The 12396-nt window shown below is 42.4% G+C and overlaps 1 protein-coding gene and 1 long non-coding RNA gene across 15 annotated transcripts in view; one reads left to right on the top strand and one right to left on the bottom strand.

Annotated features, from left to right (window-relative positions):
• The window catches only part of LOC131514977 (uncharacterized), a 49290-nt gene extending 40068 nt beyond the window's left edge, over nucleotides 1-9222 (top strand). Inside the window, exons 3-5 of the long non-coding RNA XR_009263369.1 lie at nucleotides 3068-3127; nucleotides 8195-8889; nucleotides 9134-9222. This is a non-coding gene — a long non-coding RNA (uncharacterized LOC131514977). The remainder of the gene's footprint in view (nucleotides 1-3067; nucleotides 3128-8194; nucleotides 8890-9133) is intronic.
• Nucleotides 1-12396, bottom strand: part of AIG1 (androgen induced 1) — a 319775-nt gene that overhangs the window by 73804 nt on the left and 233575 nt on the right. For 3 of the 14 annotated variants that reach the window (XM_058735499.1, XM_058735500.1, XM_058735492.1), the window contains 2 exons: nucleotides 11519-11682; nucleotides 4470-5152 (listed from right to left, as the gene is read on the bottom strand). The exons of 1 other annotated variant lie outside the window; for it this stretch is intronic. In XM_058735499.1, coding sequence (XP_058591482.1) covers nucleotides 5115-5152; nucleotides 11519-11682 — 202 coding nt within the window. In that variant the 3' untranslated portion in view covers nucleotides 4470-5114. Of the gene's footprint in view, nucleotides 1-4469; nucleotides 5153-5519; nucleotides 5561-5948; nucleotides 7057-7173; nucleotides 7486-9259; nucleotides 10557-10796; nucleotides 10890-11518; nucleotides 11683-12396 lie in introns of those variants that run through there. 10 more of the 14 variants (XM_058735497.1, XM_058735494.1, XR_009263368.1 and 7 more) reach the window with 7 other exon arrangements.

The following is a 12396-nucleotide window of genomic DNA, read 5'->3' as shown; positions in this document are numbered from 1 at the left end:
TTTTTTTTTTATCCATTCTGATACCCTATGTCTTTTGGTTGGAGCCTTTAGTCCATTTACATTCAGTGTTATTATTGAAAGATACGGGTTTAGAGTCATTGTGTTACCCGTAGGTTTCATGCTTGTACTGGTGTCTTTGGTACTTTGTGATCCCAGCAACATTTCACTCACAGATTCCCCCTTAGGATCTCCTGTAGGGCTGGTTTAGTGGTGATGAATTCCTTCAGTTTTTGCTTGTTTTGGAAAACCTTTATCTCTCCTTCTATCTGAATGACAGACTTGCTGGGTAAAGGATTCTCGGCTGCATAATTTTTTTCTGTTCATCACATTGAAGATTTCCTGCCATTCCTTTCTGGCCTGCCAAGTTTCAGTAGATAGGTCTGCTACTACCCTTATGTGTCTACCTTTGTACGTTAAGGCCCATTTATTTCTAGCTGCTTTCAGAATTCTCTCTTTATCCTTGCATTTTGCCAGTTTCACTATGATATGTCATGCAGAAGATCGATTCAAGTTATGTCTGAAGGGAGTTCTCTGTGCCTCTTGGATTTCAATGCCTATTTCCTTCCCCAGATCAGAGGAGTTCTCAGCTATGATTTGTTCAAGTACACCTTCAGCCCCTTTCTCTCTCTTTTCTTCTGGAATTCCTATGATACAGATATTGTTCTGTTTGATTCCATCACTTAGTTCTCTAAATCTCCCCTCGCACTCCTGGATTTTTTAAATCTTTTTCTCAGCTTCCTTTTTTCCCATAATGTTGTCTTCTAATTCACCTTTTCTCTCCTCTGTCTCTTCAATCTGTGCAGTGGCCACCTCCATTTATTTTGCACCTCATTTATAGCATTTTAAAATTCATCATGACTATTTTTTAGTCCCTTGATCTCTGTAGCAATAGATTCTTTGCTGTCCTCTATGCTTTTTTCAAGCCCAGCGATTAATTTTATGACTATTATTCTAAATTCTTGTTCTGTTATGTTGCTGAAATCGGTTTTGATCAATTCGTTAGCTGTCGCTACTTCCTGGAATTTCTTTTGAGGAGAATTCTTCTGTTTTGTCATTTTGTCTAGTTTTCTGTCCCTTATGCATTTTAAAAGTTTGTGTGCTCCGCACCTGTGAGCACCGCTCTATTGAAAGAGGGTCATACACTGTCCAGAGCCTGGCCCTTCAGGAGGTGTTTTTTCAGAGATTGTTACTTGCTCTCTGTTGTTGTGACTTTGGTTATTTTATTACCCTACTCATAGTGATATTTTTGACCCTCCACCACGTGTGCTTTGATTTGTTCCTTGGAGTAGCCCTGTAAAGGAAAACAGATAGACAAACAGGAGACAAAAACACACAAACACACGAATAACACAAACAAATAAACACAAACAAAAAACTAAAGACTAGAAACGAAAAACCCAAAAACACCAACTACAAGTAAAGAGGGTGGAGGCGGTGCTGATGGAAGAGCACATACAAGGAGAGAAATGCATGGAGGGGGGTAGAAAAAATAAACATTGATTTAGGCAGAGAGACTGAAAGGCTTAATCCGGAGAGAGAGAAGGGAAATTAAAGAAGGAGGTGGGGAAAATGAAACAAAGATAAAGTTACCCAGACAGAGAAACTATTTGGCTTGATTATTCCAGAGAGAAAGGAGTGTAAAGAAGGAGGTGGAGGACATGTTATCAAGACAATGGATTAAATATATCTGTTTAGAGAGACCAATAACCAGAGTAACCAGCCTAGGGGAGAGAAGAGATAAGGAGGAGAAACGGGGAGTAGAATATATTTATATATCCAGAGTTGACCTAGAGTTAATCCAGGCAATGCTGCATCACTTCTCAGGAGTAGCTGTCTGCAGGGTCTGTTCCGATCTGGTGGCTACGCAGTTACCCAGCACAAGGGGGCGTGGTTTGGCTAATGTGGACCCACCTCCGCTATGGGCGGGGGAGTGATCCCTGAGGCCCCGCCTTGGTTGGGGCAGGGGGATGGTGATCCCTCAGTCTTCTCCACGGAGTCCACCCGGTGGACTCAGTTTGAGTCGTCCTCACTCGGCGGGCGCAGACGGGGCGGTTCTTTCTTGCTCCGCCAACTCCCCTGACCCTGCGCTTGGCTAGGATTCAAAGTCCTGCTCTGCGCATTCTGGCACTGGGGAAGCGCCTCTCAGTGTGGTGGTATGTGGTCTCGGCTGGTTTTGTCTGTGCCCCCCGCACTTCGGGGAGGACCGCATTCTACTGTGGACTGAGCCGCTGCCCTTCCCGGGAGCCCCCGGGGGGCGGACGCAGGCAGGCTTTGTCTTTTCCCACGGCATTCCAGGGAAACGGCCACCTTTTCCTCCTGCAGACTGAGCCCTCGGCCCAGCCACTGCGCCCGGGGTGGTGGACGCAGGCAGGTTCTGTGCTATCGCGCAGCCCTCCAGGGAGGGCACCACTTTCTCCAGCATGCGGACTGAGCCCTGACCTACCACGGTCCCCAGGGCTGGCGCCCCTCCTCTCCAGGTGTGCGAATAGGGAGCCCGCCCCAGTCCAGAGAAAGCCCCGCAGTTAGAGATCAGATGCCTCTCAGTCTCAATCCGAGGTCTTTCTCCTGTCCAGCTACGGTCCTGCACTTCCCTACCCGCTCTTTCTCTTCCCTTTGTCTCTCCGCAGAAGGGGGTCCCTCCCCTCCGTACCCACAGGGCCTTTTTTTTATCTCCCCCAGTTGGCAGTTACCCACCTATCTTCTTTGCACCTTCCCCATTTTCTTCCTAGTGGATTCAAGTCTCTTTTCCTCCCAGGCTCTGGTGTTCAAAGTCCTTTGGCTTCTACACGTCTTTGTTTGAGAGACACGGGAAGTATGGATTCCCCCTACTTCTCCACCATATTGGCCACAACTCTCATTATCTTATTTCTGACCTTAAAAGGGAATATCTCATGATATGGCATGTTTTTATATTATTAATGTTATTATCAGAAATAACTTAAAATTTCCCAAATGGTTTGGGGCAACTATGGAGAGAATCATGTAATTTTTTTTTCTTTTGTGCATTAGAGTGGTCCCCCACTTATCTGAGTTTTCACTATTCATCGTTGTACTTTCCATATTTCAGTTACCCACAGTCATGTGTTATTCACCTCACCTCATGCTCTCACATCCATCACGAGAAGGGGTGAGTACAGTAAGAAGATTTCACGTAACTTGTATGTCAGTATATTGTTATAATTGTTTTATTTTATTATTATTGCTGTTAATCTCTTGTGCCTAATTTATAAATTTAAACTTTATCATAGGCATATATGTGGAGGAAAAAACATAGTATATATACAGTTTGGTACTATGTATAGCTTTGGGCACCCACTGGTGCCCTGGAAGGTAGCCCCTGCAGATGAGGGGGGATGATTTTATTGAGAATGTTTTTGAATAAAAATCTTAGTATTAAGCCATCCTTAAATTTTAAGAGTAAATCTTATTCAGTTTTGAAAAATTATTTATATAGGACTGGATTTATGTTGCGGATACCTTAGTTAAAGCGAATGAAAATTTTTATTTTGCTACATTGGCTTTATTTTGACGGTTATATTAACTTTGATAAATAATTTGGGAAGTGTTTCATCATTCTGTAATCTTGGAACAGTTTAAATAACATGAGGGTTGTTACTTGAAAGTTTTCAAGGACTTGCTCATAAAACACTCTGGACCCAACTCCTTTTTTGGAGATAGTTATTTGAACATTTAAAAAAAAGTCTCCCATGAATATCAGTCTATTACAGCTTTCCAGTTCTTATTGAATCCATTTACTTGAAAATTGCACATTTCATTGGGTTCTAAGAATTTGTTGCCATAGAGCTATAAAGTTTATTTTTATAATTAATCTGTTTCATACTGTTTATATTGCCAAGTATTTGTGTTTCTCTCTCTAGTGTGCATATTTTAATGATATTTGTATAGATGAAATACTCTATTTATTAATCAATTTACTTATGTATCAATTCCACTGTTATTTTCCTGCTGTCTTACTTAATTTCTGCTTTTATTTTGATTAGTTTTTCCTTACATTTCTCTAAGATTTATTTTTATGTGTTCTCTACTCCATGTTCTGCATTAGTATTATTTTAAAATAATTATGGTCAAAGACTTTGTAAATTAAATTAAAAAAATTATTCTTTTTAGGTTTATCAAAAAGATACACATTTTGGGGGTACCCTGGTGTCTCAGCTGGCTAAGTGTCTGGCTTCAGCTCAGGTTGTGGATCTCATGGTTCGTGAGTTTGAGCCCCACGTCAGGCTCTGTGCTGACAGCTCAGAGCCTGGAGCCTGCTTTGGATTCTGTGTCTCCCTCTCTCTGCCCGCCCCCTTCAAAAATAAATAAATATTAAAAAAAATTTTTTTAAAAGATACACATTTTTAAAATCCGAAAATTATTAAGACCTATGTTCAGTAAACCCATTTTCAAGAGGTAATAGAAACAAAATAAGAGAGGAGACACCAATGTTCAATACACCATGCATCAGATTGGGGTTACTTGGTCTTTATTAAAGTTTGTTTGCATATATGAAAAGTTTCACAAGATTAAGTCATGAGATCCAGATACACTTAGGCTTTGACTAACTTCATGTGATTATTACTAACATTGCCTATTTGAAGCAATGGTGACATTATTGCAATACAGACCATCCAGCATATTTCCTCCAGACTTGCCCTGTGGTCCAGGGTCCTTATCCAGCCACCTGCAGGACTCAATACGCACATGCCTTGCTTTACATCTATCCCTTTGATTTTCACGTATTTCTCAACAAGAAACACAACCGAGTTGTATTCTTCCTCAATTAAATGGAATCACAATTGCAAAAATTAAAATCCAATGACCAATTTTAGTTTTAAAAACTAGAAGAGGAAAAAAAAAAGATGTTATTATCAGTAATGACTTTGGAAAGTCTTCTTTAAAACATAATGAGGGCAAGTTATTTTGGAAATAACTGTATCCTATTCTTATATAAGCATCTCTATAAAGGTGCCCCCCCCCCCCCCAGGGCAGGGAGGCCAAGGTGAATTCCATCCACTGCTTTCTTTGCCGCTTCCTCTACTGTATTGCCAATGCCCAGGGGGTAAGAGTCCTCAATGGTGGCTCAATCCAGCTCTTTCATTTAGACTTAGCTCTCATTCCAATTTAGGCTTCTCTTTCTCTTCTTCCATACCTAGAAATTCAGGCAAAGTACTTTATTTTAACATCAGATTAAACTGTGAGCAGCTTCGCCAAGGCTGCTCAAAAAACCCCTCTCCTCTCCGCACATGTCTCCCCATCCACTCTGTTGTACCCACTCCCTTTCTCCTAGCTAAGAAAGAAAATCCTTTCCAACTTTCTCCTGAAACTTCTTTAGTGACCTCTGTCCCCACCCTTTACCTTGACATCAGGACACACCCAGGTCTTATGGCATCTGGGAGTGAGGGATGCAAGTCAATTCTTGACTCATTGAGTCTGTACAGAAACCCCCACCAGACCGCTTTGTAACCAGCTTCTAACATTGGAAGGTGTGCAGCTGATGAGTCTCAAACAGACCTTACTTATTTTGATTTTGGTCCTGTTTCTTCTCAAGGCAAGGACTCTGGATTTTCAAAAGTGAAGAGAAAAAAATTTTGTTTTAACTCACCGAGAGCTTGTTAGGCAGTTAGGCACAAGAACTGTTTATTTCCATACCTTTGTGTACTTAAACTCAAGTTCTCCCTCTATTCACCCCACTTCTGGGAGAACTATGTTTTACCTCCTGAGAGACTCATATGTACTGGACCAGTAAGACCTCTGCCTGTGGTCTGTAGTGAATAGTTAGTTAATGATGCTTCGTTTTCCTGGAGATGAAAATGTTGAAGTCATTGTCATGCATTCAAGTTAAACTGGTAAATGCTCCCTGCTTCTTTCTTTTGCTTCTTGCTAAATATTATTCATCTGAAACCAAATTCTCAGACTTTTTGCTCGAAACAAAAGAACTCCACATATTGCTTTGCAGCTTTTATTGGTATTCTTTTACAAGTCGTAAGCTCTCTGAAGGCAGAGCCCTTAACTGTTTTGTTTCTGATTATATCCCTAGCACCTAACACAGTGCCTGACTGACAGTAGGAGCTCATTTAATCATTATGGAATCAGTTGATAAACAATGAATACGAGGAAGGCCTCAGAAGGCTATGCGAGTGGGAAAGCAGAATAAAATAAGGAACTTCACAATATAAAAAAATGTAAAGCCTCATCCCAGAGGGTTACTCTCACAGGGCTCATATTAGGGAGGATTCCCCTTCCCCTCAGCACCCAGCTCCCGGTATTTGTTTTGTGGGGCCAGGGCGGTGGTGGTGGGAATGTGGGTAACATGCTCTGAACAGGTGTCCTTAGACAGTCTTTCAGGTTTGGTTTTCATGACTAAGGAACTGGCACAGATCTGTAACACTTCTTCCAAAGTGCTTCTCAGAAATCATATTAAGGAAAACTTCAGATTGAGGAGTAAGGACATCTGAAGGGAGGAGGAATAGGGTTAAGGGGGAGAAGGCCAGGAGATGCCTTAGTTGTTGGTAACCAAGGCAAAGGCAGAAAAACACAACAGGGATTCCTTTGAAGCAGCACACATGACTTGGGTCCCAACTTTGTCCCATGTTCCCTCTCCTGTGGAGAAGCTCTCAGGAACTAATAACTGCTTGCTTTTCCTTAAAGTCTGTTTCCTCCTAAGTGTTCTCCTGCAGATGGGTTGACTTGGCAGCGGCAGTGGAATCTTCAAAAGCGGGGGTGGAGAACAGGGGGTGTTCATTGACCCAGACAGGAAAAATGGCTCCCCACCTACTTTAGTTTGGCAGCTTTGAGGTAGAGGGAAACAATTAGACAGCTGTAAATAATATTTGGAAGAACCAGAGGTATAATTTCCACACAAATAGCAGAAAGAAACCTGTCACAAAGCTAAGGCAGGACGTGCTTTTGGGAACCTGGAGGAAGAGCTGATTGACCCTGAGAGAGTTAGTCACATGTGATTCCCCTAGGCTGGGAGAAGGGCTCAACCAGAGGGCAGTGCTGGGACACTGCAGGCCTGGGTGGGCCTGGGTGGGCCATGAGCTGGATGGGCAGCTGCGGGAGAAAAAAAGAAAGAGGGTTTCTGTCATAAAGATCTGGCTCCAACCTCCTTTGTCTTTTGCTCGTCTCTCTCCTCACCCCAACCTTTCACTTTTGGACACTCATTTCTGGTCGTATTAAGTTTTACTTTAATAAGATTGGTCACCCCAGTTAGACACACTGGAATTGGAATAAATTCTTAGCTTAAGTACAGAAATATCTCAGCTGTTACAGGTTGAATTGTGTCCTCCCACCACCGTGCCCCCAAATTCATATGTTGAAGTCCTAACCTCAGAGCCTAACCTCAGAGAGAAGGCCAAGGGGGGTGGCAGGACGACCATTTGCTAAAGAGATGATGGCATGCCATTCGTGGATCCAATTAACCATTTCAGCAGCAGCCAGGAGAGATTTGTGGGGGACCTTCTTGTCTGATGATGTGGACCTCTGTGGATTGCATGGGAAGCCAAAAAGGTTTTTGAGAATTTTGTGCCAGCAGGAACCCTGCCAGCCTGAACTAAAAGGGACAGAGGCAGCATGAAATGAAAGAAGAATGACTTCTAAGGTGGTTCAGGGGCTAGTCTTCTCCAGAGGGTAAGGCTTCCACCCAGGGGCAAGGGGAAGTGGCTCGAGGATGGAGTATTCAGCCAAAGATGATCATTCTCAAGCCTTTAAATCTAATAGAATTTGCCCTGTTACATTTCACACTTGGTTGGGATCTGTGACGCCCTTGCCCGCTGTGATTTCTCCTTTTTGGAAAGGGTGTGTATATTCTATGCCTGTCTCACTATTATGTTTGGGAAGCAGATAACTCTCTGTCTGGCTTCACAGGTTCACAACTGAAAAGCAATTGTGCTTCAAGATGAATTATACCCCAAGTCTTAACCAGACCTGATTTAGATGATATTTAAGATGAGATTTTAGACCTAAGAGTTGATGCTGGAAAGACTTTTGGGGCTGTTGGGAATGTATTTTGTATGAATGAAGGACATGAATTTTGGGGTCAGAAGGCAGAGTGTTGTGGGTGGAATTGTGTCTCCACACACCTAACCCCCAGTACCTCAGAATGTGATTGTATTTGGAGATAAGGTCTTTACCAAGTAAAAATGAAGTTATTGGGGTGGACCCTAATCAAATATGGCCATTGTCTTTATAGAAAGGGTAAATTTGGAGACAGCCTCACACACAGGGACAACTGTCATGTGAACATGAAGATGGTCATCTACAAGCTAAGGAGAGAGGCCTGGAAGAGATCCCTCCCTCATGGTTCTCAGAAGGAACCTTTCCTGCCAATACCTTCATTTTGGTCTTCTGGCCTCCAGAGCTGTGAGACATTGCATTTCTATTGTTTAAGTCATCCAGCTTTTGCTCGGTTTAAGCAGCCCTAGCAAACCATTACAAGAGTCACAACTCCACTTAGAGTTACTTTTCTTTAAAAACAGCAAATGCTTACATATAAATTTAGCCTATTCAAGGGCTTTTTGTTCATTGTTCTTATCAAGTTGGTCTATTTTGTTATTTTATGAAGTAGGTCCATGGGTCTTAGTGAGGTTTCTAGCCTCTCATGGGTCTGGATTTCCAATGGTGACAATCTGATGGCTCAGTAAAAGTAACACTGGACCGGACATTATGCAGAAGGTGGTGGCTCTGCCACCACCTATATTGGTGGGTCACCTAGGATTTCCAGGCTCAGCTGCTTCTTAGTAAAAAAGCCAGCTTTTCTGGGTTTCTAATATCCTTTTCTGTTCAATGATTCTGTAATAATGTGATTTTGTCTCAAAGTTGAAGTCAACATAGCATAACCAAGTGGAGGAAGTGAAGCCATTAAAAATCATTATGGAGGGCGCCTGGGTGGCGCAGTCGGTTAAGCGTCCGACTTCAGCCAGGTCACGATCTCGCGGTCCGTGAGTTCGAGCCCCGCGTCAGGCTCTGGGCTGATGGCTCGGAGCCTGGAGCCTGTTTCCGACTCTGTGTCTCCCTCTCTCTCTGCCCCTCCCCTGTTCATGCTCTGTCTCTCTCTGTCCCAGAAATAAATAAAAAAAAAAAAAAAAAAAAAAAAAAAAACGTTGTAAAAATCATTATGGATACATGGAAGGGAGCTCCGTGTGATATCCCTGCTTCTTGGGGGATTTTGTTTTGGACGTAGTAAATGTACTCAGGATTCTAACACTCTCCCTGACTGTACTCAGTTCATTGCAACACACGCAAACACACACACACATACGGCACATACTGCTTTTAATCAGCACTTTCAAATTTAACCATGTATGGAAACAGGCAGCTAATGTAGTGGAGCAAAGTGGCCAGGTGAAAACTAGGAACACTTAAGGAGCCAGCTCAAGGGGGCAACTGATCCATTGTTGCCATAAGTGGGCTTGGTGGGCCTGGTGTTGCCAGATCTTAAAAAAGTATCTGATAAGCTGGTGAATCTGGCCTGTGTGTATAATCTCCCAATTTTTAAATGTTGGTTCAAAAAGAAAAATCCCACCACGTAGGTCTAACAAAACTTTTGGCAAGTAAATTTGGGGGGAGGCCATCAGTTTGCAATCCTTCTCATAGATGAGAAAAATGTGTCCACTTGACATGAAACATCTGCCTTTGTGGAATTAACTAGATGGTCCCATGTAGATAAAATTAATCTCCATACCTAAAATGAGTTATGGAATATGAGTCAACCTTACTTAAGAGAATGGCCCAAATTAAATTGAACAGATCATTAAAAAAACCCTGAGTTTCACTATTCATTTTTAACTTCTCACTTAGAGCTGCTAAAGAGCAGCATTCTATGAATCCACACCGGATTTTTCTCTTTCCTGGTCTTCAGGCCATCTTCTCTTAGGAGTAGCAGAACAATGGCCAAATGACCATTGGAATCAAGCTAAATCAAGGGGAAAGAGTCATAAATACTTCCTGAATAACATATAGAAAGTATATTAGCCTACATTTAAATATGGCCTTTCTCCCAAGAAGCTGAGAAATGTTTACATTTTGTTCTCAAAATATTTCTGCAAGTTAGCTAAATACTTTCATAAGTTAACTAATAAAGATTACTATTCCCATTAAACAGAGAAGGAATTATTAAAAGATTAATTTCTGGTTTCCCAAGCTGTGGTCTGAACTGAATGAAACATTTTGACACTTTTTCTAATAGACCACTTATTAAAATTAAGCCAGCTGCCGAGAAAAGAAATCCTTAAATTCCTCCTGGCCACTTACCATTGGCCAATGCCTTGACACACAATCTTAGAAGGTCCACACACAAAAAAGTCCAATTTGGTAACCATGCAACGACTGTGTTTTATTTGTCTAATAAGATCCGGTTCCTGGCACAGGGTCTGGCACAACGTAGGGTGCTCAGTGTTTGTGGAACAGAGATCATTTGTGAGGGATGTCTAGAATGTTGTGATTCTATTGGCGGAGATGCCCAGAACTCTCCAAAATTCCCAAACCATTTTGCCTTTGGAAACACTTTCATGCAGGACTCAAACCACTACATACGGTGCTGTTGCTTTTTCCACCTTCCCATTTTTTTTTTTTTTAATTTTTTTTTCAACGTTTTTTATTTTTATTTTTGGGACAGAGAGAGACAGAGCATGAACGGGGGAGGGGCAGAGAGAGAGGGAGACACAGAATCGGAAACAGGCTCCAGGCTCCGAGCCATCAGCCCAGAGCCTGACGCGGGGCTCGAACTCACGGACTGCGAGATCGTGACCTGGCTGAAGTCGGACGCTTAACCGACTGCGCCACCCAGGCGCCCCCCACCTTCCCATTTGTTATGTTATCTTACATATGCTTTGGACAGGGGTTTGCACAGCTTGGGTAAGATTACGTGCCTTGCCAAGATAGAGGCGCTGCCGTAAACAGAAACAAAAGATAAATCAAGTCATAGGTTAAGAGAGTTTCTACAGCAATGAAGTATTATTACCTTTACTGCCTGTACCTCTTTGTCACCTCCAGCCCTTGAATATGACAGTCACTGGTGAATCACAGTGGCCACAGGCAATCTGAGCTGCTTGGGGTTCTAGCAGAACAGTGGGGGAGACCTCTCTGAAGCTACTGCACCCACACAAGGGATGGTGTAAGAAGTGGAGGTCTGGGTGGCTTTTAATGAGACTATTTGGTTACATTTAATATTTTATCTATTTAATTGGGGGAGGTCCCTTTAGCTAAAGCAGTATTTTTTGATCAGAGTGAAGTTCCTAAATTTTTGTTGTTGTTGTTAACGCTACATTTCTCCCTATAAAATTTTATAGACATGCTTCTTTTCTCTGAGATTTGGATGTTTTACTAGCTAATAAGACAAAGTGAGTAATAAACCTTTCAGGTAACTGCCAGTGGCTCTTAAATTAACACTGTGTAGTTATAAAAATGAAACTCTTCATAAGTGACCCTTGGCTACAATGGAATTTTCCTTCAGTGTCGGCACACACTCTTTTAGACAGCAGTTCTCCTGCTTTATGCTCCCCTAAACAATACTTACTTCTCTGTGTATCCCAGATATAGCTGTTCAGAACTTCTCCCAGCAGGTACAAAAAGTTCATTAAGATGGTTGTAGACCCAAAGAAGATGATTCTGGCTCCTGGGCCAATGTGTTCCAGGAAAGGATACACCCACATCCCAGTTACGTGATGCACCCAGCACACCCTGCAATAGAATTGGAAAGGAGACAAAGACAGGAGTTCCTCTCATGTCAGATTTCAAACTCCTGTTATTGTGAACATGGACCCTCCACTCACACCACTCTTCGGCAATGTGTGTCACAACTTCGCTTCTGACACTCAGGAGTTACCAGGAAGTTTGTTGTTGTTTGTTTGTTTTCTTATACTTTTTATTCTAAAATAATTCTAGACTCACAGAGGAGTTGCAAATATGGTACAGAGAGTTCCAGTAAGCCCTTCACCTCAGCTTCCCTGAATGTTAACGACTTGTATAACCATGGCACAATTAACTAAGGCGAAGCCATTCGCATTTGTACAACATTTCTAACTGGACTGCAGACTTTTTTCGGAATTCCCATTTCCCCACGAATGCCCTTTTTCTGGTCCAGGGTCCCACGTGTCTCCTCTTAGTCCCATCTTAGTCTCCTCCAATCTGGCAGTTCTTTGGTTTCTCCTTGTCTTTCCTGACATTTGATGGGTTCTGGTCAGGTATTTGAAACGTGTTTCTCTCAAGACTCTTATATAATCTTCATTTCTTCCTTACATACTGAGACACTATAGCATCAGGCAGCCACACTGTAATCCAACCTAGGCGAGTACGTGCAGGTGTCTTCCATACTGCCTTCCAACCAGATACCAGTGCGTACTCAGCAGTGTTCTCAGCGCAACCTGCAGTGTGTCTATACCGACAGAGCCATCC

Source organism: Neofelis nebulosa, chromosome 6 (genome assembly GCF_028018385.1).
Source record: "Neofelis nebulosa isolate mNeoNeb1 chromosome 6, mNeoNeb1.pri, whole genome shotgun sequence".
NCBI classification, from domain to species: Eukaryota; Metazoa; Chordata; class Mammalia; order Carnivora; family Felidae; genus Neofelis; species Neofelis nebulosa.
The sequence above is the reverse complement of the archived record's forward strand: the minus strand, read 5'-3'. Positions and strand labels throughout refer to the sequence as shown.